The following is a 24,269-nucleotide window of genomic DNA, read 5'->3' as shown; positions in this document are numbered from 1 at the left end:
TTTTTAAAGGACCAATGAGTTTGGCCTGCTTCATGTTTCCATTTTTGCCATAGAATTTTTTGGGTGATACTGGTATCGTCCCAGCCCTAATGTTCATGCTTCTCTGTGTTGGCGGGCGTGGGTCTCTTTCCTGGGTGGATGTCTAAATGTTTGTTGTCTACAGTATCTAACCCAGTCTCCTCTCTCTCTCTCTCTGTCTCTCTCTGTCTCTCTGTCTCTCTCTGTCTCTCTCTCTCTCTCTCTGTCTCTCTCTCTCTCTCTCTCTCTCTCTCTCTCTCTCTCTCTCTCTCTCTCTCTCTCTGTGTGTGTAGATGACAGTATTTCGGCAGCGAGTGCATCTGACGTGCAGGATCGTCTGTCATCGTTGGAGCTGCGCGTCCAACAGCAGGAGGATGAGATCGCCGTGATGAAGGCGGCGCTGGCCGACGTGCTGCGACGCCTGGCGCTCTCCGAGGACACGGCCGCCACCGCCAAAAAACAGACCAGCACCAAAGGTAGTCAGTCACCTCAGACCCCATCCCTGAACTCTCACCGAAACCATCAGTCGCCATCACTGTCACCGATTCTACATGTTTGAAACCCTCTAGAAACCCTACAACGGGACAGTTTTAAACATCATCTCTCCACCATAAGCTGATCACGCACTGTCAAATCCACCGGCACTCGCTTCTGTACAACTTACCGTACCTGTGATCTAGCACTGTACATTCCATTGATCTCCACTTTCCCAAAGGCTCGTTTAGCCCCATTTCCTTTGGATTTCTTCGCCAGGTTGTAGTCGTGAGAGTCGGCTATCTTGTATTCCTCCGCTTGTGTTTACACAAAGGAAGTTCAGCAGCGGAGCCAGAACCTGGATCTGTTAACAGTTTCACTCCGACATTGACCCCCGGTGCAAAACGTTTCCATTCAGATCGCAGCTGTGCAGGCCTATGCATGTGTGTGTGTGAGCGCGTGCTTGGGGCTCGCGGAAGGGCCCGTTTGGAGTGTTGCTATGCCACGGTTAATACCGTCTACCAGAGAGGCACAGCAAGTAACGTGCTTATTTTACCTTCACACACCTTCACAACATGTGCGGACACACTCAATTCAATCACAGTCTAACATAGGAACATCATCACAATCCAGTCTCTCACTGTGAATGAAATCTGTCCACGGGGAATCGATACCGCTCCATTCTCCCACACTATAACCAACTGAGGTTCTCTCTGAGCTCAGTGACAAAGTAGAGGCTCATATGCCTGGCCAGCAGTAGGGGGAGGGAATTCCTGTGGCTGTCCCTGTCAGGAATATCATTCCCCGGCTGGGCAAGAGAGAAAGACAGAGGGAGATTGAATGCACTCTCAGATAGAGGCAGAGAAAATGATTACATTCTCAGAGAGAGAGGGGGACAAGGAGAGGGAGAAAATGTGTCGTGCCCAGAGTCATTGGCGAGCGTCTGGGTTCTGTAATCACGCTTCAGTAATAACCACCACCCACTCACCCGTAGCCTGGCTAACTGACTCCAGAGCTGTCCATCTGCACACAATAAGACCATCTGTCTCCCGGGCCTATGTGTGTGTGTGTGTGTGTTCACGTGCTCGTGTGTGTGTGCGCTCCCTGTGTGTGTGTGCTCCTTGTGTGTGTGTGCTCCTTGTGTGTGTGTGCGCTCCTTGTGTGTGTGTGTGCGCCCGTGTGTGTGTGTGCGCGCCCGTGTGTGTGTGCGCCCGTGTGTGTGCTCCTTGTGTGTGTGTGCGCCCGTGTGTGTGCTCCTTGTGTGTGTGTGTGTGTCCGTGTGTGTGTGTCCGTGTGTGTGGGTGCCCATGTGTGTGGGCGCGCCCGTGTGCGTGGGCGCGCCCGTGTGTGTGCGAGCCCGTGTATGTGTTTCTGGCCACGCTCATGCACGTGCGTGCACCTAATTGTGGGAAGTCTAACATTATCTGTGTGTGTGGTGACTGGGCAGCCTTGTCCTGACATTTCACTTTCCCTAATGAAACCAATTACTGTACGATCATGTGGAAGTCTCTCTCTTCGGGAAGTGTCTTGGCTGGGAAGCCATGGCTCCTTGATAAAGAGATCCTGTCCCCATTTCTCTACCTATTCAGGATATGTCACCATGAAGAGAATGTCTTTCATAAATAAGGCTGCGAGCAGCATTGATGGGGTTCACAGGATGACACAGTGGCGAGTACAGTGGCGGGTAGAATGGCGAGTATAGTGGCGGGTACAGTGGCGGGTACAGTGGCGAGTACAGTGGCGAGTACAGTGGCGGGTACAGTGGCGAGTATTGTGGCGGGTACAGTGGCGAGTATAGTGGCGGGTACAGTGGTGGGTATAGTGTGAGTACAGTGTCGGGTACAGTGGCGAGTACAGTGGCGGGTACAGTGGCGGGTACAGTGGCGAGTACAGTGGCGGGTACAGTGGCGGGTACAGTGGCGAGTACAGTGGCGAGTACAGTGGTGAGTACAGTGCGGCCATATTTGAACGCGGCAACCATTTTTTTTCTCCCAAAACCCGTTAAAGGACTTTAATGAGGCTAAATGCAGTGGTTAGTGGAGTTGAACATATTTTGTCTGAAAACGATTTGCCAGAAAATGAGTCGCCAGTTATTGTTGCCCGTGGTGAACATCTATCTAAAAGACCTTATCGAAGTTGATAAATACAGTTAAACTGGTATACTCTTGCAGATATTTATCAACTTACTGATACTAATCAGGAATAGTACATATATACACTGCTCAAAAAAATAAAGGGAACACTAAAATAACACGTCCTAGATCTGAATGAATGAAATATTCTTATTAAATACTTTTTTCTTTACATAGTTGAATGTGCTGACAACAAAATCACAAAAATTATCAATGGAAATCAAATGTATCAACCCATGGAGGTCTGGGTTTGGAGTCACACTCAAAATTAAAGTGGAAAACCACACTGCAGGCTGATCCAACTTTGATGTAATGTCCTTAAAACAAGTCAAAATGAGGCTCAGTAGTGTGTGTGGCCTCCACGTGCCTGTATGACCTCCCTACAACGCCTGGGCATGCTACTGATGAGGTGGCGGATGGTCTCCTGAGGGATCTCCTCCCAGACCTGGACTAAAGCATCCGCCAACTCCTGGACAGTCTGTGGTGCAACGTGGCATTGGTGAATGGAGCGAGACATGATGTCCCAGATGTGCTCAATTGGATTCAGGTCTGGGGAACGGGCGGGCCAGTCCATAGCATCAATGCCTTCCTCTTGTAAGGAACTGCTGACACACTCCAGCCACACTCCAGCCACAGTCTAGCATTGTCTTGCATTAGGAGGAACCCAGGGCCAACTGCACCAGCATATGGTCTCACAAGGGGTCTGAGGAGCTCATCTTGGTACCTAATGGCAGTCAGGCTACCTCTGGCGAGCACATGGAGGGCTGTGCGGCCCCCCAAAGAAATGCCACCCCACACCCACCGCCAAACCGGTCATGCTGGAGGATGTTGCAGGCATCAGAACGTTCTCCACGGCGTCTTCAGACTCTGTCACGTCTGTCACATGTGCTCAGTGTGAACCTGCTTTCATCTGTGAAGAGCACAGGGCGCCAGTGGCGAATTTGCCAATCTTGGTGTTCTCTGGAAAATGCCAAGCGTCCTGCACGGTGTTGGGCTGTAAGCACAACCCCCACCTGTGGACGTCGGGCCCTCATACCACCCTCATAGAGTCTGTTTCTGACCGTTTGAGCAGACACATTCACATTTGTGGCCTGCTGGAGGTCATTTTGCAGGGCTCTGGCAGTGCTCCTCCTGCTCCTCCTTGCACAAAGGCGGAGGTAGCGGTCCTGCTGCTGGGTTGTTGCCCTCCTACGGCCTCCTCCACGTCTCCTGATGTACTGGCCTGTCTCCTGGTAGCGCCTCCATGCTCTGGACACTACGCTGACAGACACAGCAAACCTTCTTGCCACAGCTCGCATTGATGTTTCATCCTGGATGAGCTGCACTAACTGAGCCACTTGTGTGGGTTGTAGACTCTGTCTCATGCTACCACTAGAGTGAAAGCATCGCCAGCATTCAAAAGTGACCAAAACATTAGCCAGGAAGCATAGGAACTGAGAAGTGGTCTGTGATCACCACCTGCAGAACCACTCCTTTATTGGGGGTGTCTTGCTAATTGCCTACAATTTCCACCTGTTGTCTATTCCATTTGCACAACAGCATGTGGAATGTATTGTCAATCAGTGTTGCTTCCTAAGTGGACAGTTTGATTTCACAGAAGTGTGATTGACTTGGAGTTACATTGTATTGTTTAAGTGTTCCCTTTATTTTTTTGAGCAGTGTGTGTGTATATATATATATATATATATATATATATATATATATATATATATATATATAGTAGCGCCTCCATGCTCTGGACACTACGCTGACAGACACAGCAAACCTTCTTGCCACAGCTTGCATTGATGTGCCATCCTGGATGAGCTCCACTAACTGAGCCACTTGTGTGGGTTGTAGACTCTGTCTCATGCTATATACTATATATATATATAGTATAAAATCACAGTGAGGTACACAATTGAAAGTGTAAAAGACCTGAAAGTAACGTTTAACGTTGCAGACCTGGCACTACTGGTGCAGTATGTCAGGCTGAACGCAGCCCACCAAACACAAGATACGCACTGACACCTGCTCCTCACTCACAATGTTACGTTTCTTCTGATCAGAGAAACTTAGCTTCTCGCGGGGCCGTGGCGATCTGATCTACAAAGGAAAAACCCCCTTCTGTTCAGAGGAACCCAATCAGCGTGCAGGGATGTGGACGATATCGAACTGGTCTCCTTGTGGAAAATGCATAGAGGAAACGGTTACTGCCCAGGACAGTTGGCAATAAGTCCCAAATCTAGAAACTACTGAGATTATTTACACTACCTCCCTAGCTCGTAGAGGGATAAATGGCTTGGTGCACACAGTCTTCGCGGAAAACAACCTGCTGGTGATAGCTACCCGTCCAATTTAGATCGTTTACTGACAGGCTAGCTAGCAAATGACAACTCACGAGAGAACTACAACTCACTCACTCAACTTTACATCAACGATCACATCCTACTAAATAGTGCACGCAACTAACCCACTCTGGCTGGTAAGGTTGGAAAATTAAATGATTGGGGGATTGTTTTAAAACATATGTACAAAAGTTTGCATTCGCCTTTGCCACTCTCAAATTCTCCTGAGCTCCAACTTCCTTCCCCTGGCGATCCGTATTCGTCCCGCTACCTCCCCTTGCATTCCGTCCGATTGGCTAATGGGACCAACACTCAGTAACTGGGAAAGAATTGTGCATCGTTGATGTGCACCTCTTCAGAAATACTTTATTTCTGACATTCGTCCTTTTCGTCTTCTTCGTTTTCTTCTTTGTTTCCTTCTTCTTCGTCGTCTTCTTCTTCATCTTCTTTGTTGCGGTCCAAACACTTAAAAGACACACCCCATCCCCTCAGCCCTCAAATGAAGTGGACACTTCTGATGACGTCTGACGAGTATACACTTGCAGGGCAAGGGAGGAAGGAATGATTTTTAAATGGACCACCCTTGGCTGGAAATTGGTCACACGTTCATGATTGTGTTTTCAGCCATCGGTAACTTGTGTGTGCTAAACTCAGTAAAAAAAGAAGCGTCCTCTCACTGTCAACTGCGGTTATTTTCAGCAAACTTGTGTAAATATTTGTCTGAACATAACAAGATTCAACAACTGAGATATAAACTGAACAAGTTCCACAGACATGTGACTAACAGAAATGGACTGATGTGTCCCTGAACAAAAGTAACAGTCAGTATCTGGTGTGGCCACCAGCTGCATTAAGTACTGCAGTGCATCTCCTCCTCATGGACTGCACCAGATTTGCCAGTTCTTGCTGTGAGATGTTACCCCACTCTTCCACCAAGGCACCTGCAATTCTGAGGGGAATGGCCCTAGCCCTCACCCTCCGATCCAACAGGTTCCAGACGTGCTCAATGGGATTGAGATCCGGGCTCTTCGCTGGCAATGGCAAAACACTGACATTCCCGTCTTGCAGGAAATCAAGCACAGAACGAGCAGTATGGCTGGTGGCATTGTCATGCTGGAGGGTCATGTCAAGATGAGCCTGCAGGAAGGGTACCACATGAGGGAGGAGGATGTCTTCTCTGTAACAGACAGCGTTAAGATTTCCTGCAATGACAACAAGCTCAGTCCGATGATGCTGTGACACACCGCTCCAGATCATGACGGACCCTCCACCTCCAAATCGATCCCGCTCCAGAGTACAGGCCCCAGTGTAACGCTCATTCCTTTGACGATAAACGCGAATCTGACCATCACTCCTGGTGAGACAAAACCGTGACTCATCAGTGAAGAGCACTTTTTGCCAGTCCTGTTTGGTCCAGCGACGGTGGGTTTGTGCCCATAGATGACATTGTTGCCGGTGATGTCTTGTGAGGACCTGCCTTACAACAGGTCTGCAAGCCTGTTGTACAAGCCTCTCAGCCTATTGCGGACAGTCTGAGCACTAGTGGAGGGATTGTCGTTCCTGGTGTAACTCGGGCAGTTGCTGTTGCCATCCTGTACATGTCCCGCAGGTGTGATGTTCGGATGTACCTAACAGGTGTCGTTACACATGGTCTGCCACTGCGAGAATGATCAGCTGTCTGTCCTGTCTCTCTGTAGCGCTGTCTTAGGCGTCTCACAGTACGGACATTGCAATTTATTGCCCTGGCCAGATCAGCAGTCCTCATGCTTCCTTGCATGCGGCATGCCTAAGGCACGTTCACACTGATGAGCAGGGACCCTGGACATCTTTCTTTCTGTGTTTTTCAGAGTCAGTAGAAAGGCCTCTTTTGTGTCCTAAGTTTGTAAGCTGTTAGTGTCTTAATGACCATTCAACAGGTGCATGTTCATTAATTGTTTATGGTTCATTGAACAAGCATGGGAAACAGTGTTTACACCCTTTACAATGAAGATCTGTGAAGTTATTTGGATTTTTATAATTATTAATATACACCTACTGTATGATAGGTTGCAAATTAACTAACTAACGTTAGCCTGCCTAGCTGGAACTTCTGAAGAAGGGAAATGTTTTATTTCTACAATTTCCAAAAGACAACCAAACAAAAACATCATTGCTTTTTACAAGACGTTTTTATGCCATCATGTGATTTAGTAGGACAATTTCTAACTTATTTGCATTCATTTTTACTTCCACTTGCATGTTGACTTCTCCATTGATGATGTTTACGTTTTTGCAGACTTTTCTTAGTGGGTGAACAATCATCGCAAATTGATTTATGGGGAGTTTCAGGCCACGGGGTGAACATAATTGTACACTCGCAAAGCCCACTAAAAACAAGGGCTAAGGTGCTTATGTTGCAAACTTCTCTTGCATTTAAAAAGTGCCTTACTATATAAAAAAAGGCACAAAAAAAACAGAACCCTTTACTGTATGAATGGTAGGATTGGAGTAGGGCTGTTGTGGTGACTGTATTACCACCACACCGGCAGTCATGAGTCACGGCCCATGACTGCAGTAAAATTCAACGTGACCTTTGAGTCACGGTAATCCCCTTTTTATGCACTCTGGACATGCTTTGGTAGTACCCAACTTGCTAACTACCATCAGGTCCTAATGGCCTGGTACTCAGGGCTCTATTGTTACCGTCAGATCCTAATGGCCTGGTACTCAGGGCTCTATTGTTACCGTCAGGTCCTAATGGCCTGGTACTCAGGGCTCTATTGTTACCGTCAGGTCCTAATGGCCTGGTACTCAGGGCTCTATTGTTACCGTCAGGTCCTAATGACCTGATACTCAGGGCTCTATTGTTACCGTCAGGTGCTAATGGCCTGATACTCAGGGCTCTATTGTTACCATCAGGTCCAAATGGCCTGGTACTCAGGGCTCTATTGTTACCATCAGGTCCAAATGGCCTGGTACTCAGGGCTCTATTGTTACCATCAGGTCCTAATGGCCTGGTACTCAGGGCTCTATTGTTACCATCAGGTCCTAATGGCCTGGTACTCAGGGCTGTATTGTTACCGTCAGGTCCTAATGGCCTGGTACTCAGGGCTCTATTGTTACTGTCAGGTCCTAATGACCTGGTACTCAGGGCTCTATTGTTACCGTCAGGTCCTAATGACCTGGTACTCAGGGCTCTATTGTCCCTCTAACCACTAACATCAATGGAAAATCACATCAAACACTTATCATCAGAACAGTAGGTCTATCATACTTTTAAAACAGTGTAAAACATGGTTGTGATGGATGCTGTTTTAAAGCCTAACACAACGAAATGGACAGCGCTTTCTACAGTGACGATTCAATCCAAATGCTTATGAGCCCAAGCCCGAAAAAACTCTGAATTAAAATGATGATTGTGATACAATACAATACATTGCCTACCGCATATTATGCATGGGGAAGAAAAACATAAAACGAAACTGATTTAAGATGTCTTTATACATAATTGGTCTAAGTAATTGCAGTTGAGTGTGGACTGTATTGTTATGCATACTGGATGGACTGGTTACTTTATGCTACACTCCAAACTTTCTATCCTTGAGTCTGGGAGAGGTCATAGAGCCCTAGGTGATGTTGTTGTTTCATTGATTATGCAGGGCGGCTTAAAGTTTGCCTACAGTTAGTGAATTTGCATTTGATTTTGAATATCCTAGTAATCAGGATTTTTTTTCATATTTTCGTAATTAAGTGAGTGACACATTACCTTGATCTGTGCAGAATGTCTCACCACCATGCATTTCCATCTCCGCTCTCTCCTATATTCCTTTCTTCAGTGCGTAGACGGTTTCGTGAAATATGTTTCGTTGCACACACCTGTCCCGAACAGATTTCACTTGTTTCCCAAATTAAGCACTGGGTAGGTACAGGCACAAGATCTGAGAGCCCATGGCATGCAAATGTATAACAAAAAAAAAATACATATTTACATAAGTATTCAGACCCTTTGCTATGAGACTCAAAATTGAGTTCCGGTGCATCCTGTTTCCATTGATCATCCTTGATGTTTCTACAACTTCATTGGAGTCCACTTGTGGTAAAGTCAATTTGTTGGACATGATCTGAAAAGGCACACGCATGTCTATATAAGGTCCCACAGTTGACAGTGCATGTCAGAGCAAAAACCAAGCCATGAGGTTGCAGGAATTGTCCGTAGAGCTCTGAGACAGGATTGTGTCAAGGCACAGATCTGTGGAAGGGTACCAACAAGATTGGACTCTTTGGCCTGAATGCGTCTGGAGGAAACCTGGCACCATGCCTACGGTGAAGCATGGTGGTGGCAGCAACATGCTGTGGGGATGTTCTTCAATGTAGGCGGTCATTGTATATAAGAATTTGTTCTTAACTGACTTGCCTGGTTAAATAAAGTTAAGTAAATAAAAAAATAAAAAGTGTCAGGGACTGGGAGACTAGTCAGGGTCAAGGGAAAGATGAACAGAGCAAAGTACTGAGAGATCCTTGATGAAAACCTGCTCCAGAGCGCTCAGGACCTCAGACTGGGGGCGAAGGTTCATCTTCCAACAAGACAACGACCCTAAGCACACAGCCAAGCCAATGCTGGAGTGGCTTCGGGACAAGTATCTGAATGTCCTCGAGTGGCCCAGCCAGAGCCCGGACTTGAACCCGATCGAACATCTCTGGAGAGACCTGAACATAGCTGTGCAGTGACTCTCCCCATCCAACCTGACAGAGCTTGAGAGGATCTGCAGAGAAGAATGGGAGAAATTCCCCAAATACAGGTGTGCCAAGCCTGCAGCATCATACCCTAGAAGACTCAAGGCTGTAATTGCTGCCAAAGGTGCTTCAACAAAGTACTCAGTAAAGGGTCTGAATAATTATGTAAATGTTATATTTAAGTTTTGTAGTTTTTAAAAATGTGCAAAAATGTATAGAAACCTGTTTTTGCTTTGTCATTATGAGTGTTGTGTGTAGATGGATGAGTAAAAAAAAAAGATTGAATCAACTTTAGAATAAGTCTGTAACATAACAAAATGTGCAAAAAGTGAAGGGGTCTGAATATTTTCTGAATGCACTGTACAGAGGGCATGTCTTTTTTTCTCCTGTCCCTGTTCCTGCCCATTTAATAATGGCCATTCTAAATCAAAACTAATTTGACATATTAGTGAAGACCAAATTAAATTGAGAATAGTCTGATGGGTGAAAATATGACCACTTGATGAGAGAACAGCTGTGCAGCCTGAGGCAAGGAACGGAGCGCAGGCTTTTTTTTGGGCTACTTGCTCAAATCCTCAATAGACTGTAGTCGCACCATGCAGCCCATATACGTTTTGATTTCTAAGACATTCTGAGGTTTGTATCATTCACTACTAAAGTTACCTTTATATATAGACAATAGGACCTTTGTGGTTTTCACATGGCGGGGCAAGGGCAAAGCTATGGGTGGGCATAGGCCCACCCTCTTGGGAGCCAGGACATGGGCTGGCGTGGTTACAAGTGGGCTGCGGTTGTGAGACCGGTTGGACATACTGCCAAAATCTCTAAAACGACAATGGAGGCGGCCTATGATAGAGAAATTGACATAAAATTATCTGGCAACAGCTCTGGTGGATATTCCTGCAGTCAGCATGCCAATTGCACGCTCCCTCAAAACCTAAGGTATCTGCAGTATTGTATTGTGTGACAAAACTGCACATTTTTGAGAGGCCTTTTTATTGTCCCTAGCACGGGGTGCACCTGTGTAATGATCATGCGGTTTAATCAGCTTCTTGATATGCCACACCTGAGAGAGATATGTTTTTTTGTGCGTATGCAACATTTCTGGGATCTTTTATTTCAGCTCATGAAACATGGGGCCAACACTTTAAATCTTGCGTTTTATGTTTTGGTTCAGTATGGATGTTCCAAAGGCATCAGCGGCTTGTATGTGGGGAGGCCTGGAGATGCTGAACGTGTTCATGTTACTTAACGATCAGTTACTGTGAGGCCGGCAGTCTTTTCCATGACAAATAACTGGCTGACAAAATGTAATGACCGCCACAGCCCTAATTGAAGTGCTCACCCTGTGTCACCCTTGCTTAGCCTTTTCGTTGCACATCCCTCTATCCATCATCCGTCTCTCCTCCCTCACACCCTCTGATCCCTCGTTCCGGTCAGCTCTCCATTCGGCTGGTCACCTTTTTATCTCATGACATCACTCTACTATTTAATACCATCTATTGCCATAGCGATGGCTCCTGGCAACCCCCGCTGTGTGTGTGTGTGTGTCCTATTGTAGTGGGATAGTCAGCACTCCTGGGAAATGTACATGGATGCAATAAGAGGTTATTGAGCTGATGTTACAGCACTGGCAGTTTGACACGTACAACAGTGGTGCTCTGAATATTTCAGCTCTGTTGACCTGCCCTCTCAGTGACGTGGGCAGTAATCTGGGACTGAAGCAGACAGGAAGCAAAGGAAATCACGTGGTTCAGTTCAGTTTCTCTTCAGACACCCATGCTCTGACTGCTCTGACTGCAAGGCCAACTCTGCAAACCACCTCCGCCCCACATACACACACTTGGAGCAGGCCCCCCCCAAACAGGACCCCTTCCTGCTCCTGAGACCCCCGTTTCCTTAATCAACTACCAGAAATCTCTTCCTCTCTTTCTGTCTATTGTTCAGACTTTCTTTCCCCTCTACTACGTACATTTTGGGTTTTTATCAGACATCTGATAATCTGACATTTTTTGGGGGGTTTTAGGCTGGGTTTCTGTACAACACTTAGTGACATCAGCTGATGTAAGAAGGGCTTTATAAATCCATTTGATTGATCTGCTCAGCACTGTATCCCTTTCTCTCATTCACTTTTCTCTTTTTCCTGCCTCTTATCTTTATCTCTCCAGCTCCAGTCTTATCCCACCCTTTCTTCCTCTTTTCCAAATAATTTATTATCAGGAATGAGGAAGCCAATCTATAGGGAGGTGATCACACACACACACACACACACACACACACACACACACACACACACACACACACACACACACACACACACACACACACACACACACACACACACACACACACACACACATACACATACACATACACACATACACACATACACACATACACACATACATACACACATATACATACACACATACACATACACATATACACACACATATACACACACACGCACATACACACACACACACCTGTCAATCACACACACATACACACACACACACACCTGTCAATCACATACACACACACACACCTGTCAATCACACACACACACACACACACACACACACACACACACACACACACACACACACACACACACACACACACACACACACACACACACACACACACACACACACACACACACACACACACACACACCTGTCAATCACAGCAGTTTGATGGGAGAGAGAAATAGGCCTCTCAGATCAGGAAGTCAGGTTGATGGAAGAAGACTGCCTCTTGTAAGGTGTCAATCATTATTAATACACAGCTGTTAGAATAGGACCGGGTTGATTTCGCTTGACTATTCATTCATCAGACTCATTGACTCTCCCTCGGGCCTTGTGTACCAGCAGTGCCGGTCTTCTCCTAATTAGTCTCCAGCTGTCTTCTGCCTTGATGGCGGTGGGGGAGGGGGATGAGACAGGAGAGAGCAGGGAGGTGGCGGTGGGGGTGTTGGTGGATGGGGTATCCCCCAACCCGGCCCTGCAGAGGGAGACCAGATCCTCCACCATGCTGTGTGTGTTTGAACTGGGGGGGGGGTGGTAATGGGCCGTGAAACTGGGCCACGTGCCACGGGATCAGGCCTCTCCTGGGACACCACGCATAACCCCGAACATAACCCCGCCCCTCACCCGTCCTCCGGTCAGTGCACAGACTTACTCTACACACAGTAATTCTTACAGAAGTGCTTAGAAAGGACTGAGTTGATTTATTAAATGAAAACCACAACAAAGAAGAGAGCATTCATCTAATCTTCTCTCCGAGATGTCACAGCATTTGTTTGTGTCATCATCCATTAGAATCTTGGCTGTATTGACTCAAATACTCATCATTCACTTTACTTATGAAACTCATATGAGTGTGTTTCCTACGGAGTGTTGCATCATGGTGTCCGTGCTGCTGTTTATAGTGTATCTAGCGTGTGTTCCGGCTCTCTGCATGAGGACCGTTAATCAATGGTTTATCTCACCGAAACGCCTACTCTCTGTCCTATGAGCTCCCTCTTCCCTCCTTATCCAATTAGGCTGTCTGGTTAACGGGGTGAGGGAGGGGGGTGAGATGGGATTAGCCAGGAATCTGCTCTCCCTAATCCTTCCTTTGTCCTCCCTCGGATCAGACTCTTAACCCTTGTTTGTTTGTCTGTCTGTCGAGCAGTCATACTCCCTTGTTCAACCACTCCCCATCTCCTATATAGTGCAGTAATACCTAGCAATGAAAAATTCGGACCCCTTGACCCCCCTTTGCCTTCAGGACAGCTATCAGTTCGTCTGGGCATGGACTCTACAAGGTGTCGAATGCGTTCCATAGCGATGCTGGCCAATTTTGATGTCATGTCATGCAATGAACATAATGTTTTGTACACTCAGTGTATATCTTATAGTTGTCCCTTCTGAATGTGCTCTCTCCTGCTCCCTGTAGGCCATAATCCCCTGCGCGAGGCCTACTCGATGTCCTGCATCCCCAACGGCAGCTCCGGCAGCCGTAAACCCAGCCATAGAGACCGAGATAGCTCCACAGTGTCCGTTGCCAGGAAGGATACCTTCTCCTCAGCAGCCAAGAGGTGCTGTACCACACACACACACACACACACACTTCCCATTCAAAAACATTGCTCAACTCTAGACCTGCTCATATCAGATTGGCAGCCGTTGATGAAGTGCCTGTGTTGACATGATGTTTTGCTCTGAAACGCCACATTAATCTCATTTGTCAACCTGTTTTGATGTTGATCACGTGTTTAACTTTCTACCTTCCAGCTTGCAGTGATTCAACAGAATAAAGCCTGTAAATTTTACCCTGGTTCTTTGAGGACAATAATGTTGTGATGGGGTACCTGTCACAGCCTGTATGTACGCCTATGGCTAAGCATTGCTGAGCACTTCCTTAATGAGTAACTAGACATTAATCAAATATGCTGAGTCGGCTTTACACTGCCTATTTGAGGAAGTTGGGGCTTTGTAAGTCTTCGCAGTCGTGAAGGCTGCCGGTCGAAGTTGCTAGGCACAGAGTCAGGACCAGCTTGTCCTCTCGTCCTCTAGATGTGTTTCTGTCCCCCTGTCTTCCCTGGTTGTGTTCCCCTGTTTTGTTAACCCCCTGGTTGTCTCCACAGCGGTCAGACAGCAGAGAGGAAAAAGGACACCCCTCCGATGGAGGGAATCAAGGAGAAGCAGGAGGGGCCCTCCCAGCCCAACCAGGCTAACGATAAAGCCCCCCCTGCCAGCCCCATGCAGCCCTTGCCGTCCCCCTCCAGCTCCAGCCACCCCCTCTCCCCTCACCCCCCCCAGTCCCAAAGGCAGGCCCTGGAGAACAAGGGCACCTCCCCAGCCAAAAGGTTCCTCCGACGCACACTTTGATCTCCCTTTCCAACGCAATGCCCGGCCGACACTGAACGCTCTTGACCCTTGCTTACCTTTCACTGGGGGCGGAGTTGGCCTGCTTCTCAGATCACTCACATTATTAACCCCCTCCCGTCTGTTGCCGTCTCTCACCTGTACGTTCAGCTATCTTTCCACGTACAGACTCTGCCACTGCAGATTTTCGCTTCTCGACCTGCTCTCAACACTACTTACCTTTTTTCCTTTTAGGCTACTTGTAGCACAGCCCTTTCATTCAGACGAGATGAGAGGAAAGTACAAGAGAGGAGTGGAACGGTTTGCAGATGTCCCTTCTGCACTCATCCGCAACAGTGTGAGGCCTCCCAATGTATCGTTAGGAATAGGAGAGGCCCTGTCTGTCATGTACCAGCTGTGCTCCGTACCAGTCAGGATACACACACACACACACATACGCACACACATACGCACGCACACACACACACACACACACATACGCACACACACACACACAAGCTCCAGCTCCAGCCCACAGACCGACTGCACTCACTAATCAAAGCACTGGTCAGCCTCACACTCATGACCCACACCATAGATCAACATAAATTATTCTCAGAAACATTGAAAATCAATTCAGTTTTTACAAAGAGCACCCCGGGAACACATCCCTGCCCATTAGACTGGGCAGTATCAGGTTATTAGTCAGGACTGCTGACGTGCCAGATACATTGGCTGGAAAACTCATCTGCTAGCAATTGTGCGTGTGTCCACCCAATATGGAATGAACCAGGCCTCAGAGCAGCGCAGTGCACATGCAGGGGCCTTGCTGGGCAGAAGAGGCATGCGGGTATCATAGGGTGATTTTGACCTATTAAATGGTCCCGTTCCAATCCAACCAGAGGAATGGATAGCATGGGAGTCTCAAATAGGCTTCAGTTCACACTCACTTAGCTAGAATAAAGCCTTGAGATGCAGTGAGTGCACCATTCAGGGCTTTTAACCAACGCTACGCTACGTATGTGCTGTATAGCAACGATACTATACCACTCGTCTACCCTTTATGGATCCTTCCTTTTAGTTTCCACTCCATCCATCTGTCACCCCTCCCTCTCTCTCTTCTCTCTCTCTCTCCCCATATCTATTGACGTACCCTCTCCTGCACCTCCCCCCACACACCCCCCTTTAAAGTGAAGCGTTTCAGCTCTGCCCCCAGATTCGTCTGTGGGACTGTTAGCTTTCCTCTCGCTCGCCCCTCACTCCTCTACTGAGGGCCCCAGCAGGCTGGTGCTGGGGTCTATGTGTTTAACCCTGTGTGTGCTCTTCTTGCCCTCCCCGGGCCTTTGTGTGCGTGTGTGTGCGCGCGGATACTTAGGTGTCTTTCCCCGCCGTCCCTGTCTCTCCGTCTCCAGGGTCCTTTATAGCTCAGTTGGTAGAGCATAGCGCTTGTAGTGGGTTTGATTCCCGGGACCACCCGCATGTAAAATGTATGCACGCATGACTGTAAGTCTCTTTGGATCAAATCGGCTGCTAAATCACGTCTATTGTATTGTAGATAAGGACAGAGTACAGACTCTGTAAAAGTAGCAGTGTAACGCATCATTAAACCATCCCTCCCCCCAACCGTCTGCCGCAGTACCATCTGCCCCTCAGCGTCACGACTGCCCCCTGGAGGATGAGCAGACGCCACGCAGAAGTGATCCAAAACATAACGTCTCGCAAATAACCCTTCCTCCTCACAGCTTCGCACAAGTAGTGGCATTCTTCACTCTCTCTCTCTCTTCTCGAGCCATTCTCTAAAACCTTTCATTCTGCAATGTTACCAAACCTCCTCCTCCTCCTCTAACTTCACACTTGCAGTGTGGTTCTTAACATTTCGGCCTTCTCTGTCTCCTGAACCCTGGGGCTTGAGTTGGACGGCCAGCCAATGTGTACTAACCTGTGCTTGGGGTGCAGTGATTGTAGCTCTGAGGGGTTGCGTACTGCTGACCCGGGTGGCTCTTTGAGGCACCATATCTCTCTGTGTGTGTGTGTGTGTGTGTGTGTGTGTGTGTGTGTGTGTGTGTGTGTGTGTGTGTGTGTGTGTGTGTGTGTGTGTGTGTGTGTGTGTGTGTGTGGTGCTTCAGGTCCAGATTAACCCAACAGGAGGTTTGCCATAGGTGAAATAATTGTGCATTAAGGGTACAGAGTTTTTCCTTGTCAGGTTTACATGGTGGCCTGGTCAAGTTCAAACTCTGGGCCGTAAGTATAATGTAGACTGCAAAAAATACATTCAAACCAGTCTCCCTTATCGCCATGGCACTCCTCCATACTCCCTATTTTCTCTCTGTCTAGCTAACTCTCTTTCTCTCCTCCTCTCTTGATCCATCTGTGTGGTATACAACAGTTTTTTTTTTCACGTGCATTCCTCCGTGTGTGTGTGTGTGTGTAGGGGTCACAGTGCGAAGCGGGGCACGGGGATAGAGCGTTCTCAGAGCAGCACGTGGGAGAGTGGCGAGGAGAGCAGGAACAAGCTGGTGAAGGCTGCTTCTACCTCCAAACTGCTGGCCAAGGTGGTGAAGAACGCGGACAAGTGAGTGGCTGATGGGACCCCCTTCACAACTCTTATACAGTGTCAACGCGTAATCCAGATACAGTGGTACATCAGAATTGAATTCTGGTTATGTTTTGCCTGCGTTCGCTTTATGGGGTATATGAGAGTACTGTACCTTTCAGACATGACACTCTCCTCCAATCACTATGACAACCCCTTAATTCCCTAGATTTGTTTTCATCCAAAGTCTCTCCCTAATGAGGACTGTCACTTTGTTTTTGTCGACACAAGTCACGGGCTGTCCTAATGGCTATTTCTCCATTCTCTTCCAGGCATAAAGACCCAGTGATCAGCCAAGGTGAATTACACTCCCATATCGTTTACTGTCTTCTCCATGTAAAACATCCACCACCGCATACTGGAACCACTAGACCTATGCACTGTAGTATCTCTGTTTTTAGAGTGCCTCTGGGTAAGAGGAGCTGTATTTCAAAGCGTCTTGTGGTTCTTTCCAACGTGCCCTTATCCTATTGTGTAGACCCAACTAGTCATCATTGTCTTCTTCCAGCCATTCGAGCTCTTCGCCCCTGTGTACTGTCATTGTGTGTGTTTGTGTTTTGAGTGATGTTGTTTCTGTCTCATGACCAGCCAAAATGTCAACCCGCGAGAAAAACAGCCAAGCTGGTAAGTTGACAACAGAGAGCGAGAGCTAGCAGCCTTGGAGCAGGCGCTTCTCCACCCTCCGCTTTTTTCCCCCGGCTGATTTCCCTCTTCCTCTATCTATCTTTCTTTGCCACTCCCTTCATCGGGGTCAAGTACAGACATGATCTTTCCCTCTCCTCTGCACCCTCACTCGCCTATTTCTCTCCATCTTTCTCTGTCCTCTATCACTCCCTCAAATACAGAAATACCCCCCACCCCCATACTTTCTCACCCTCCTCCATGCCATTGTCCTCAGGCGATGCCCAGCCTAAATAAAGGGCATAGCTTTGCCAGTATGCCACGCCCCACTGTGCCCCGTTGCCACTTAACATAGTGTCGTCCTGCTAAAAGTGTCCTTCTCTTGGCAAGGGCAGGTCATGTGAGGAATGTGGTTGGTTCTGAGATGGCTGGGCGGGGCGCTCGCTAACTTGATTAGCTCCACAGACAGACCGACAAATTCAGCTAATTCGGGCCTTTTACCGGCATTAATTGACACAGATATAAAGGGGAAACCATCAGTTAAATAAGAATATCACAGACCATGGCTACACTTATTTGTGTGCCTTTGTGTCCACAAGGCATTTATTTGTGTCCCTTTGTACCAGTAAATGCTAGCTAGTCATAAACTACGTAATTCCTGTGATGGATTCTGAACCTTCAGTGCTGGGTTCTACTGTATCCTCCCCCTCAATTTGAGAAAACTGGATGAAAGCCCTCACTATTTTATGAGCAATGTTGAAATTCTGTGCCTCTCCACCAAATCTCCCTCTCCCCCTATTGTCTTCTCACTTGGAGAGTAGAGCCCTAACCCCACGGAGCGGGAACGAGCGGACGCGGGAAACGCACCCCCCCCCCTTTTTACTCTCTCTCTGCCTCCTCTTCTCTTTGTTCTTCTATCCTCCTATCACGTCTTCTTATTTCAGCTGGGTTTGGTGTTGCTGACTCACTGCTTTGCGCCGGTGCACGGCATCCAACGCTTCTCTCGGTCTGTCCGTGTCTGTCTCCTCGTCTGTCTGTACAGTGTCTCGTCCCTCGACGAGTGGAGAGCATGTGCAGCACACTGGCTGAACAGTATATAAAATAATAATACTAAAAATATATACATCTACCCAACTCATCGGGCTTTTCTAGGCTTTTTGAGGTGTTTATGTTGTTTTGTTTTTTTTAATAATGAAAAAAGTGTTCTCAAACCAAGTGATTATGTGTGCCGGTGGGGATCGTGGTGAGCAGTTAGGCTGCTGAGATTCTTCTGTTAATGGACTAAACTCATGTCATACAGTCTCGGTCTCATGACACATTAACCTTTATTACCTTAACAGGGTTTTCTTGTGTGAGAAATACCACTCCAACCTGGGTACAAATACTTATTTGAGTGTTTGCTCTAGACGGCCTGAATACTTAACAAGTATTTTCAATCATTTCTGATAGTATTTGAACCCAGCTATGACCCTGCTAATATGTTTACCTGTGTCGATACTGAATGCTGAATGTGTGTGCAAAAGCATGGGTTTTAGTATCCAACAGATCTCCTCTGTATATAACAAGTCAAAATGGCGATTGTGATTTAGCAAGCTAGCGACTTTCGTTTCTGTCGGTCTCCTCCGCAGAGGGAGACTACATCAAGATGTTCATGCGAGGTCGACCCATCACCATGTTCATCCCTGCGGACGTGGAGAACTACGAGGACGTGCGCACAGAGCTGCCTCCGGAGAGACTCAAACTGGAGTGGGTGTATCCTTTCGTCTCAGCAGGGTCCCCAAACGCTCTCACTCTGTATGTCCCTGACCTCGGTTCTTCTGTTGTCTGTCTGGAGATCAAAGCAAAAATGGTGGATGTCTTCTGGGTCTTCACTTTCACCTTTCCAGTTGTTTTCACATTGCAGATGAAGAAAAGGAGACTGGTAGAATGAGCCAGTTCTGCTATTAAGATGTCTCGTTTGAGGTCTCTCGTGTTTCCCTCGATGGGTTTCCTTCTGCGTGTTCTGTTGTGTTTCCTTGACTCCCGATGTCAGGTATGGCTACAGGGGGAAAGACTGCCGAGCCAACGTGTACCTGCTCCCTACAGGGGAGAGTGTGTACTTTATTGCCTCTGTGGTCGTGCTCTTCAACTACGAGGAGAGGACACAGCGCCACTACCTCGGCCACACAGACAGTGTCAAATGGTGAGCTGGTATCCTGTTCCACTGTCATTTCCTTTTCTTTTGTTTTGGTATTTATTGTTTGACACAAAACGGTGAGTTGGTGGCAACTGGGAGTTTTGGTCAGACTTGGTTGTGTAGTATGGTGTTGATTTCATACGGTAACCTACGCAGTACCATGGGCTGTGTAGATAAGATACACTAGATACAGAAGGTAGTATAATATGTCCCCAAGTGTCTGAGAACTGTATAAACACTTCAAACAAAACCTTTCATCAGGATTAAGCAAATACTTGTCACAGACACAATGGCTCCTACACTAACCGCCGTGTAACTGACACCTCCAGCTCAACTGTCTCAGGCTTCCATCCTCCCAGGAGCCTCTTAAGATCAACGTGCTATGCAAATGAGATGTAAATGTCTTCTGTCCGGGTGAGCGAGAAGTGGGAGAGTCAAATGAGTCTGTGCGATAGCGGCGTGCTAACTCAGACCTGTATTATGTTTGAAACGATACGCCTCACCTCTTCCCATCAGGCCGTGGGCCAGACATGCACACAGGCCTGCTCAGTCACACAGCTACCTCTCATCTAGCTTCATTTTACACCCGACATACTCCACTCATTACTACGGATTGTTGCTGACTGTAGGCGGTTTCAATGGGGAGGTAGTGTCCTACGCGCGAGACACGTTTCATTGTTTTTTGATCTCGTTCTCCTTGTGTCTCTCTCAGCCTTGCTGTTCACCCTGATAAGATCCGCATTGCCACGGGACAGATTGCAGGAGTGGATAAGGATGGGCGGGTGAGTCACTGTCCCACCTCGTCACCCATTCCTCACCCCTCAACTTTCTGCTGGCTAAATCTTTTAATGATATGATCCGGCAGTGTGACATTTCATGTTTGTTCAACCTGTTTTCTTCCCCGTCACGCATCCACACAGGCACACACACGCAACTATGCAAGTCACAGGGCTTCAAATGTCACCTAGGTGACACCGAGGGGTTTTCCAAGGAACTTAAAGGAAAACTCCACCCCAAAAACGATATTTTGGTATTTGTTTCTCTTAGTCCGTTGTTGACATAGTCCCAACATATTTTGGTTGTCAGCAATTAAGGTTTCAAGATATGAACGTTTCAAAATACACAAATACATAAATCATCCCTGTATGATGGATTTTACATCACATGATCGAAAACGCGTCATACGGGGATGATTTCTGTATTTTGAAACTTACATATCTTGAAAACTTGAATGCAGACAAGCAAAACATTCTGGGACTATGTCAACAATGGACTAAGAGAAACAAATACCAAATTAAGTGGGAGTTTTCCTTTAAGTAGTCTTATACCAGCCTGCCAAACAAAGAATGACATGTCTATCTGTGGTTATATTTAAAAGCCTAATCCTTGTTTGCACAATGTCTCTTCTTGTGTACAGTATTTCTGCTTGCGTTGCACAATCAGGCTCACTCATGTCTTTGACAGGCACATCTAAGACACCAGTGCCTCATATTTACTCAAGCATACCAATAATCCATACTCTAATGCAACTCATTATGTTTAAGCTCTCTGGGTGCAAACATGTCAGACTGGCTCTAACCTTTCCTCGAATGAAGAGGATCCTGTTTGTCAGTGAGCCAAATATTTTACAACTTACTGACTGTAACTGTTGAATGCTTTCTCAAGTCTTCAAAATGGCTTCCTTTCCTTTCCTCACCTCCTTCTCCTTTTTCCTTAACCTTAATGATCACTGATCTTTAGAGGATGCGATGGGTAAAAAGCAATTGGGTGGGATTCAATCGAGTTATTTTATCTGCCAGTGCGTGTGAAGATGAGGAGACGAGCAAAGGAAGGTTGGAAAGGAGTATCGTGACCCAACCGAGACATGCACGTTTCTGGTTAGGGAACACAGTGAAAAGCTGAGAGCTGGTCAGATGTTGTGTTGGCCTCTCCTCATCTGCCACTGATTGTGAAGGGAAGGAAACAAGGAAAGGATGCTGTCGAGAGTTTGGCTACACAGAGAGTTCAATGACGTGTGCGTTCTCTTCTTCTCCCCCTACAGCCACTGCAGCCCCATGTGAGAGTGTGGGATTCGGTCAGCCTGTCCACCCTGCAGGTCATCGGCCTGGGCACCTTCGAGAGAGGGGTGGGCTCCCTGGCCTTCTCCAAAGCGGTGGGCACCCCTAGCACCACTCCTAACACCTCTAATGATATAATCCAGGACGTTTTAGTCATTATGGGAAATATGGTTACTATAGTGTGGTAATTCATGTGAGACCCCATCCTGGGAAGTGTACAGATCCTACAGGTCATAGTTCTACGTAATCACATCGCAGCCCGTGGTTAGTGGGTCTAGATAAGATGTTCTAGAATCAGGTCTGGGGTTCTAGGTGCTGTGTGTTTCTGAACCGAGCCCTTTCGTGGTCAGGCTCGCGGGTCCCGAGTGGTGTCGTTGTGGTGTTGAGCACCTCACATGCTCTCTAATCAGTAGTAGTTTAGCGTTACTATTCTCTCCCTGTCCTCCGTTAGCACATTCCAGAACTCTGCTTTTACAGTTCGGGCTCCCTTCACAGGCGAATTACGCACGCACACGCTCACACACATACGCCATGACCCATTTCCATAAAAACGAGCGCACACACACACACACACACACACATTCTAGGTTAAGTGAATCATTATCCTCTTATGCTATCAGAGGTCTAGCTAAGCAGTGGATTTGCTTCATTAAAGATGAGTACATCCTGAACGAAGGATGATGACACATCATCGTATGTCGTTGCTGATACCATATGCCAAGTCGACTTAATGGCTAACCGCTTCGAAGTTTATTGGTTATTCCTGCTAGCTTTATGGCCATTTATGCAACAGGTTGATTCATGTTTAGAATTTTCCATGCCCTCTCACCGACCTACGGTATATAACAGATAATATGCACTATCAAAGAATAGCAGGCATAAACCGGAATTATGTTATGGCAGATTTATTGAATTGCAGACAATAGGATCTGTGTTTCACGCAAGCTTTACTGACATGAAGACACCCTGTTTCCTCCTGCGTTTCTCCTACAGGACTCGGGCACACACCTGGCGGTGATTGATGATTGTAACGACCACATGTTGACTGTCTGGGACTGGCAGAAGAAATCCAAGATCGCTGAAATCAAGGTGAGAGTTACCTGGGTTGTTTTTCTACTGTGTAATTCTGTGTAAAATGCGTAAATCATTGCCTTTTTGACGATTGGGTTATGAAAATGGATCTTCTTTTTTAGCTGTACATGATCTCTGTTTCACCTTCTCTAGTCTACAAATGAGGTGGTGCTTGTGGTGGAGTTCCACCCGACTGATGCCAACACCATAGTAACCTGTGGCAAGTCCCACATCTTCTTCTGGACCTGGGCTGGCACCTCGCTGGCACGCAAGCAGGGCATCTTCGGGGTGAGGACACACACCTTAATACTCTTTTTTTTTTTAAGACTTGTTCAGGACTTAAAAGAGTGTAAAGATCTGCTTGAGACAAGCAAAACAGAGAAGGGCACTTAACTGTTGTTTTTACACATTGGCGTCACATTAACCTTAAGTGCCTTGAATAATGGTGTGATGTCAGAAAATGATGTATCCCTTACGTAATTGAACATTACGCGTACACCTGCTCTTTCTCTAGTCTCCCTTAAACACATCCACAATGCAATTGTTACAAAATAACTCGCTCAACTTCTCTTCCTGCTCAGAAATATGAAAAACCCAAGTTTGTTCAGTGTCTGGCCTTCCTCAACAACGGGGACATCCTGACTGGAGACTCTGGAGGCATCATGTTGATATGGAGCAGGAGCACAGTGGAGCCGAGCCCAGGGAAGGGACCCAAAGGTACACTACACACCTTCTATACCTTGTAGCTTACACTGCCTTAAAGGCCCAGTGCAGTCAAAGATGTGATTGTCCTGTGTTTTATGTATATTTCCACACTATGAGTTTGGCATAATAGTGTGAAATTGTGATAATGCCCTTTTAGTGTAAGGGCTGTTTGAAAAGACTGCCTGAAATGTCATTCTGTTTCGGTGACATGGAGTCTGGTGACATCAGCAGGCGGTAAATGAGTTAATAGTAACAGACCAATAAGAAAGAGTAACAAACTTCTCTGCCAATAACGGCTTGTCTTCAGTTTTCCCCTCCCTACTCAAACCACTCCCAAATAGTCCTAGCTAAACTCTTGCTTGAGAAATTGCTCTTTGCTAAGAAGCTACTTATGTTTATCATTGCAATAAAATAGAAATACAGCACAGTAAGGTACCTAATTGTTACCCATATATTATTTGATATTGAGATTTTAAAAAATGGCTGCATTGGACCTTTAAACCTCACAAACAGGCCTCTAGACCAAGTG

The 24,269-nt window shown here is 46.9% G+C and overlaps 1 protein-coding gene across 6 annotated transcripts in view; it reads left to right on the top strand.

The window, feature by feature from the left end:
• eml4 (EMAP like 4) overlaps nt 1-24,269 on the top strand; it is a 108,008-nt gene that overhangs the window by 72,208 nt on the left and 11,531 nt on the right. For 2 of the 6 annotated variants that reach the window (XM_031823399.1, XM_020481572.2), the window contains exons 2-14: nt 312-494; nt 13,607-13,748; nt 14,298-14,519; nt 16,949-17,089; nt 17,383-17,408; nt 17,699-17,734; nt 19,360-19,483; nt 19,764-19,913; nt 20,620-20,689; nt 21,949-22,059; nt 22,958-23,053; nt 23,189-23,323; nt 23,617-23,752. In XM_031823399.1, coding sequence (XP_031679259.1) covers nt 312-494; nt 13,607-13,748; nt 14,298-14,519; nt 16,949-17,089; nt 17,383-17,408; nt 17,699-17,734; nt 19,360-19,483; nt 19,764-19,913; nt 20,620-20,689; nt 21,949-22,059; nt 22,958-23,053; nt 23,189-23,323; nt 23,617-23,752 — 1,572 coding nt within the window. The remainder of the gene's footprint in view (nt 1-311; nt 495-13,606; nt 13,749-14,297; nt 14,520-16,948; nt 17,090-17,382; nt 17,409-17,698; nt 17,735-19,359; nt 19,484-19,763; nt 19,914-20,619; nt 20,690-21,948; nt 22,060-22,957; nt 23,054-23,188; nt 23,324-23,616; nt 23,753-24,269) is intronic. The other 4 variants (XM_031823401.1, XM_031823400.1, XM_031823398.1 and 1 more) reach the window with 3 other exon arrangements.

The sequence above is a fragment of the Oncorhynchus kisutch genome, linkage group LG4 (genome assembly GCF_002021735.2).
Source record: "Oncorhynchus kisutch isolate 150728-3 linkage group LG4, Okis_V2, whole genome shotgun sequence".
Taxonomy (NCBI): Eukaryota; Metazoa; Chordata; class Actinopteri; order Salmoniformes; family Salmonidae; genus Oncorhynchus; species Oncorhynchus kisutch.
The sequence above is the reverse complement of the archived record's forward strand: the minus strand, read 5'-3'. Positions and strand labels throughout refer to the sequence as shown.